This window comes from Vicugna pacos, chromosome 16, assembly GCF_048564905.1.
Source record: "Vicugna pacos chromosome 16, VicPac4, whole genome shotgun sequence".
NCBI classification, from domain to species: domain Eukaryota; kingdom Metazoa; phylum Chordata; class Mammalia; order Artiodactyla; family Camelidae; genus Vicugna; species Vicugna pacos.
The window spans coordinates 33,355,546-33,362,597 of record NC_133002.1 but is presented as its reverse complement, the minus strand read 5'-3'; the positions used below and the strand labels follow the sequence as shown (position 1 = coordinate 33,362,597).

At 41.7% G+C, this 7,052-nt stretch overlaps 1 protein-coding gene and 1 long non-coding RNA gene across 28 annotated transcripts in view; one reads left to right on the top strand and one right to left on the bottom strand.

Annotated features, from left to right (window-relative positions):
- Positions 1-1,907: 1,907 nt before the first annotated feature.
- Positions 1,908-6,417, bottom strand: KRT10 (keratin 10). Of its 2 annotated transcripts, none has more exons than XM_015247869.3 (8): positions 5,824-6,417; positions 4,911-4,993; positions 4,400-4,556; positions 4,150-4,311; positions 3,933-4,058; positions 3,388-3,605; positions 2,602-3,020; positions 1,908-2,277 (listed from the first exon to the last, which is right to left on the bottom strand). In XM_015247869.3, the coding sequence occupies exons 1-8, from the start codon at positions 6,415-6,417 to the stop codon at positions 2,171-2,173; spliced, it is 1,866 nt and encodes a 621-aa protein (XP_015103355.2). In that variant the 3' UTR covers positions 1,908-2,170. The 2 variants fall into 2 exon arrangements, with proteins under 2 accessions (XP_015103355.2, XP_015103356.2); XM_015247870.3 differs by having other exon boundaries at positions 2,622-3,020.
- Positions 2,927-7,052, top strand: part of LOC107034533 (uncharacterized) — a 125,521-nt gene continuing 121,395 nt past the window's right edge. For 16 of the 26 annotated variants that reach the window (XR_012059551.1, XR_012059550.1, XR_012059569.1 and 13 more), the window contains exon 1: positions 2,934-3,066. This is a non-coding gene — a long non-coding RNA (uncharacterized lncRNA). Of the gene's footprint in view, positions 3,067-7,052 lie in introns of all 26 variants that reach the window. The other 10 variants (XR_012059567.1, XR_012059552.1, XR_012059570.1 and 7 more) reach the window with 5 other exon arrangements.

Genomic DNA, 7,052 nt, shown 5'->3' with positions numbered 1-7,052 from the left:
TTAAAGATATTAGAGGATTGAAAAGGGAAGACAGGACCATCATGATTCAGACCTTTCAGGAATGAAGGTTTTGGTCACCACCCAACCAGGTAAATTGTTGCAGAAAAATGTGTTACACCTCAGTGTTACAGCTCAGTTGTGACAGCAACCTGGATCCAGGTGAGAGACCAAGCAGCACTCAGGGAGTTGGAGAACTCAGATTTATTACGCCAGCAGGCCCAGAAGAGTTAACACTCCAAGCTCTGGACCCCGTCTGTAGGTTTACACAGGCTTTTATAGGCTGCCAGTTTACACTTTGCAACATCATATGCAAATAAGGTATAACAAAAGTTGACTAATTAGGAACAAGCTTTGTATAAAATGGACCAATCAGGAGGAAGAGAAATAACCAATCAGGAGTGAACTCCATGCAAATGAAGTACTACAAATGGACCAATCAGGAGTGAGGGAAATGGACCAATCAGGAGTTAGCTCAGGAAACCAATAGAATTTTAGAGGTAAGTTCCACTTTCCTAGAAGCAAGCCCTTTCAGAGGCAAAAAGTGAGATAGAGTCACTGGGCCAGGGAACTGGATAGTGCTGGGAGGAGAGTAGTGGCCCTACCTGGGGGTCCTGTGGGTCTTTTTTTAATGGGGCCTCCCACCTCAAAATAACTGACTAGCTGAGACCCTGGCTTGGAATACATTAACTATTTCATAATAACATATTTATTTGTCTCAAATTAGTGTTATGGAATATGAAAACACTTACTTATTCAGAGTAATGAGAATGGCCATCTCAGATTATGAACAATACTCTAGGTCCCAGGGATTTGGTTAACTTTGTTAGATAGTAACTATTTTAGAAGAATGTTTTTGAATAGCATTCAGTATATACATAGTAGAAGCTCAAAGAGTCCTTACCCAGTAACATGTTTCAGGGCTTTACTAGGCGGCATGTTGGGACTTCAACAGACTGGTCCCCTAAAAGGATGGCTGGTATACATAGAAAAAGACATGTGAACTAAAGCATAGAGTCTCTGAACTGTGGTAATATTTGGTGCGAGGTAGGTCCCAGAGTTTTCACTATAGAGAAGTCCATTCACATTGAAATGGGGTTTCAGTCATCAGTTTGGGGTACAAGAGGATAGGGTTTACCCAGGAGTCCCAGTCAAGTAGCCTGGGGACTAGGTTTCAGGTCTTCGGGAGAACTGGAGCTCAAATCAAGAAGGATACTGAAGAAGTCTGCTAGTTTGTGGACATAGGTAATCCAGGAACCTATCAGAGAACACAATGTAGTCTTGGGGCACCGAATAACTCCAACATTAGCTACCCTATATCCTAGCAGAGTAGGAGGTAATGTCAATTATGTTCTTATTGGCTGAAGGATGTGATTGGATTGACCTTATTATGTCTTGACAGTACTTCTCCTGTTCATCTGATACTTGCCAAATAATTTTGTTGGGGTGATTATTTTACTGGGCTAGTGTTGGAAGATTCTCTTTTAAGCTGTATAGCAATTGGGCAGAAGTAATATAGTAATGGGAAGAAAATAAGGGCAGGTAAATGTGAGAAGTCAAGTAATCAGAAAATGTGAAATTTCCAATTAACTTTATCTTTGGGATATTATTTGAGATTTTTCACAATTTCTAGGACTGAAATAATTCAAAACCAGAGAACTGGGAGCTTTCTACATACTTTGTGTCTTGAAGAGTAAGACTGGGGATTCAGGGACTTTTTCCTCACTGACATTGCTATCATTGGTCCAACATACCCAGAAGATTAAGAACTGATTCAGAGAAATCATAATGACTATCATTCAGTCTTCAGAATTTCTGGATAAATCAATCTTCAAATGCTATAGTTTACTGACCTTTAAAGTTAAAAATATTATCTAATTCAAATTAAAAACAATTCTGACCATATTGGATAGTTTGCATCAGTAAGAAAGTTTATTGAAATTATCAGTAAATGAGAATAGAAAGTTTTCTTTTTTTTCCATTAAAGAACACTTTCTGGTAAAGTGAAAAGAAATACAGAAACCACAAAACACCATTTAGACACCTTATTTTCAAGGAGTGAACCTATTTCCATAGACCATTAAGACAGAAGTGTTTTCTTGGAGATTTTGTTTTTCAAGCATCTGTGCATTAATGGCCTGTGCGAAGGGAGACTCTTTCCTCTTGATGCGGCTTAATAGTAGTGTTTCTTGGTTTCTGATTCAACCACAGATGAAAGGACTCTACCATCAGGTGCCACCTCCTCAATAATTGTCTTGATCACTCTGGCTTTGTTAGTATCTGTAAGTTAATCAAAAACCAAATTAAGACTACGCAATCTGTGCGGTCCTTATTAATTAACAAGCAAAAATATCTAAAAAAAATTACACTAAATTGAAAAAAAGAAAATTAAACTTTACGTTGCTTAAAAAAAAAACCCCACACCCGAGCAATGTTTAAGTTATAGCATTTTAGACATTGCCATTTTCCCTTCAAGATCGGGGTCAAGACGATATTTGGTTAAAAACCGCCAAGTGGGAATTCTAAGATTTTAATTTTTAAAATAGCTCTAGAGCTTAAAAAGCAACAAAACCATCGCAAAAAGTTAAAACTAATTCTGATTACCCCAGCTAGTTTCTGCTGACCTTGGTCCCTTAGATGAGGACTCGCCAATGGACCCGGAAGACGAGGACTTGTGGCCTCCGCTGGAGCTGCCGCCGCCGTAGCCGCCGCCGGAACTGCCGCTCTGGCCGCCGCCACTGGAGCTTCCGCCGCCGTAGCCGCCGCCGCCGCCGGAGCTTCCGCCGCCGTAGCTGCTGCCGCCGTGGCCGCCGGAGCTTCCGCCGCCGTAGCTGCTGCCGCCGTGGCCGCCGGAGCTTCCGCCGCCGTAGCTGCTGCCGCCGTGGCCGCCGGAGCTTCCGCCGCCGTAGCTGCTGCCGCCGTGGCCGCCGGAGCTTCCGCCGCCGCCGCCGGAACTGCCTCCATAGCTGCCGGAACTTCCGCCGCTGCGGCCGCCGCCGTAGCCGTAGCCGCCGCCGCCGGAACTGCAGAGTGAGGGTCACGTTCGGTTAACGCTAACGTTGGAAAACGGTGGGTCCCTTTCCATGTTATTATTACTTTAGGAAATAAGCAAAACACGTTTTGAGAAGTGTATTTCTCAAATGTATTTGAGTACTTGTTTTAAAACCCATTCTTTTAAAGCAGTTTTATATACACATAACCCTAAGAATCATTCTTGGTCAGGTTCGTGGGAAACTGATTCCGGTTGTATATTCCCTTCTGTGTCCTCTGCCTCCTCCCTTCTCTCCCCTTTCGCCTATCCTCTGACACGTTCTTGGGTTTTGGAAAAGCTTTGCCATTTGGAATAGTGAATAAAAGCAATTGGGATAATTTTAAAAACAAGTAATTTACCCTCCCTCTCCTTCTAGCAGGCTGCGGTAGGTTTGAATTTCATTCTCCAGTCGGATCTTAATATCCAGGAGTTGTTGGTACTCGGCATTCTGGCACTCGGTCTCAGCCCGAATCTGTTGCAGCTGCTCTTCCAGAGCAGTGATCTGGGACTGAATTTGTGAGAGCTGCACACAATAGCGACCTTCTGTCTCTGCCAAGGAGGCTTCCAGGGATTGTTTCTGAAAAGAAGAGAGAATATATTGTCGCTTAACGACCTCATTGTTCAGCTGAGTACAGTGAAGCTTGTTTAATAATTTAGTAAGCCATATAGAGGAATAAAGAAAATGAACGGAATTTGTATTTTTGGCTTAATGGCAACATTTCAGTTTCAGCACTTTTAGATCAATGTCAATAATGCCATTCTCCCATTTAGCAAAGAGCTCCAATTTTATTTCTTCTTTCTTACCCCCAAATCTGCATTTTCTCTGGTATTTCCCGGTTTTACGTGAGCCAGAAACTTTGCATGGTAAAGTTGAAGTCATTTCACGAGAGAGTTATTAACGTACCAGGGCTAGTTGGGACTGTAGCTCGATCTCCAGACCTTGAACAGTGCGTCTCAATTCAGTAATCTCAGATTTGTAGCTGGACACTTGTTCAATGTTACTATTGATTTCTGTAGTCAGTTCTCTGCTCTAGAATATTAAAAAGAGGGGAAACAATGAGGAAAATCTGAAGCGATAAACCAAACCTCCATTGGTTTTGCTGTGAAGGAGGATGAATTACCTTTTCATTGAACCAGGCTTCGGCGTCTTTGCGGTTTTGTTCAGCAAGTTGTTCATACTGGCTTCTCATGTTATTCAGAAGTTCAGTCAGATCAACACCTGGGGCAGCATTCATTTCTACATTCACATCACCAGTGGACACATTCTGAAGGTCTTTCATTTCCTGTTTGAGGAACAGAAACATTGAATGACTTCACTATGACCACCATGAGCCCTTTTTTGGCTAGGGGGAGTATAACTTTTTGTGTTACCTCCTCGTGGTTCTTCTTCAGGTAGGCCAGCTCCTCGTTCAGGCTCTCGATCTGCATCTCCAGGTCACTCTTGGTCAAGGTCAGCTCGTCCAGCACCCTGCGCAGTCCATTGATGTCAGCCTCCACACTCTGGTGCAGGGTCACCTCATTCTCGTATCTGAAACAAGCATGGTACAAATCCTGGGTATAACTTGTATCAGGGAGGTGTTTCTGAGCAGAGACTGTTTAAACACCAAATAAAGAGTTGACTTCATATCTTGGCAACACTTATCATATGCTAATTCATAGTGGTTGAATGCAGAGAAACTTAGCAGTTCCTTTAAAATACATTGTCTTCTTTTAATATTGCCAAAAAGGTAATCTTGAGATAGAAAATGTCTCAGACAACTCCAGGGCCATTTAACTTTGAGTGAATTCAGAAACATGTAAATGCTATTATGGGCATCCAAAGTCATTGTTAAAAACGACTCATGTACTTGTGACAGTATTGTACCATATTCACTTAGCTTACTTCATCCTGAAGTCATCAGCTGCCAGCCTGGCATTGTCGATCTGAAGCAGGATATTGGCATTGTCAGTTGTTAGATCGAAGATCTGGTGGGAGAGGCAAAGAAATCAGATACAGAGAGGGCTTTTTAGTGGCATAGATTAACAAAATTTTTATGTTGTCCTGTTGCTGAATCTTGGGGAATTTTACATTTTAAATATGAAAAATTGCAGGCTTGCCCATATACCCAGATTTGAGTCATTTGTTCTCTTGAAGTTTTTAGACTTTGCTATTTCTATATCATCCCTTTCCGAAAACTAGCTGGAATTATATAGCCATCTTCCTGCATGTGTGTCCAGCTCTTGTATACTGTGTGATTTCCATGTACTTCATGGAAACTTGACTGACTCATACCTGTATTTGGCCTAACTTGTTATAAATATATATTCTAAATGAATACTCTGCGAGCTGGTACCCAGTAGGTGCAATCCACAAATTCCCTAGAGGCAAGCAGTATCCTGGTTTCATACTGGAGAATTCATGTTTCTTGCAGTGTTGGTAATGAGTATGTTTTTGGTTATCAATCTGAATAATATTTTGTTCTGATTCATTGAGTAATTCTTTCAGTCCCTATAATTTGTAAAAGTTCTAGTGTATCTTAATTTATGGATTCATTATATACTCATTAAAAATCTAAAAAATTCTCAGTAATCCCCCATCCCATAAGACAAACAACATACATGTTGGATGAGAGGATTGCAATGATCATACCATCATAAATATTTACCTTTGAAGAGACTGGACTGTTTTTAGAAGCAAGAAAGTAACATAGTCAAACACAGTTAACAGCTACATTGTGGCTAATTTAAGATCCATCTATCTGAATTACATGGTTAAAAAAAGAGGCTTTAAATTAGAGTTTTTAAACACCCCTTACCTGATTTTTAAGATCCTCAATGGTTTTGTAGTATTTGCTGTAGTCACGAGGCTCCCGCTGGCCTACGTTGGCATGCTTTTCATACCAGTCCTTGATTTTGCCTTCTAGCTCGTAGTTTGACTCTTCCAGAGCCCGAACTTTGTCCAAGTAGGAAGCCAGGCGGTCATTCAGATTCTGCATGGTTACTTTCTCATTTCCGGAGATAAGGCCACCATCTCCTCCAAATCCTCCACCAAAGCCTCCTCCAAAGCTGCCGCCTCCGAAGCTGCCTCCTCCGAAGCCGCCCCCTCCGTAGCCCCCACCAAAGCTGCCTCCTCCGTAGCCCCCACCAAAGCTGCTGCTTCCATAGCCTCCACCAAAGCTCCCTCCACCGAAACCTCCTAGCCCTCCTCCATAGCCACCTGACGAACCCACCAGGCAGCCTCCACCAGAGCTCCCACGACTGAAGGAGCCACCACTGAAGCCCCCTGAGCTAAATCCTCCACCATGGGAGCCTTTGCTGCTGGAAATTCTGAGGGATGATCCTCCTCCCCCACCCCCTCCTCCACTGCGGGAGGAAGAGTACTGCTTGCTTGAGCTGTATCTAACAGACATGGTGATGCTGTCTAGCCCAGGGAGTGCCTGCTACCAAGGACAGTGACAAGCCTTTATATACCAAAGAGGGTGTGTCCCACGTGTGTTCAAGTTTTGCTTACTTGCTTGGTTTTCCTTTTGCCAATTTTGCATCTTTGGCTTATGATTGCATAAATAATCTTCAATAGTCACCAATCCCCATATGTTCGGTTTTGAATTTGCCTTAAGAACAAACAGGTTTGCTGTGTTGAAATTTAAAATGGGTGTTGTTTGGATGAGCAGTTGTTCCATTAAGCTTTTTCACCTTTTGAAGAACATTGAGTAACTTAAAATCCAGTTTTTTCTCAGCATTAATTTAGTTTGCACAGAACATTTACAAAGTTTGGAAAAATAATTTTACCTACAGAGTTATAGTTAAAATAAGATTTTTCAAACTCAGGTTTTAAACAGTTCAGTTAATTGGAGCAACAATTAGCATAAAGTCAGCCAGAATCATGCCATAATAGGGATTGTGTACTACACTGTAAGCCACCAAAAGAAAATAAAAAACATATGCTAAACAATTTAATAGTGTTCAAAGTTGCCACATTTAAACAGTTGAAGTTATAAAAATACAATTTAGGAAATGTGTCTGTGTATATTTATAGAGAATCTTT

Bases quoted from the DNA above. Each gene is read 5' to 3' on its own strand.
- KRT10 (XM_015247869.3), bottom strand. From the start codon at position 6,417: ATGTCTGTTAGATACAGCTCAAGCAAGCAGTACTCTTCCTCCCGCAGT. The intron at 4,312-4,399 runs GTAACACAAAAA...TTCCTCAAACAG, and splicing joins TGAAGAAGAACCACGAGGAG to GAAATGAAAGACCTTCAGAA. The intron at 3,021-3,387 runs GTAAATTACTTG...CTCACTCTGCAG, and splicing joins CTGCTAGAAGGAGAGGGAGG to TTCCGGCGGCGGCGGCTACG.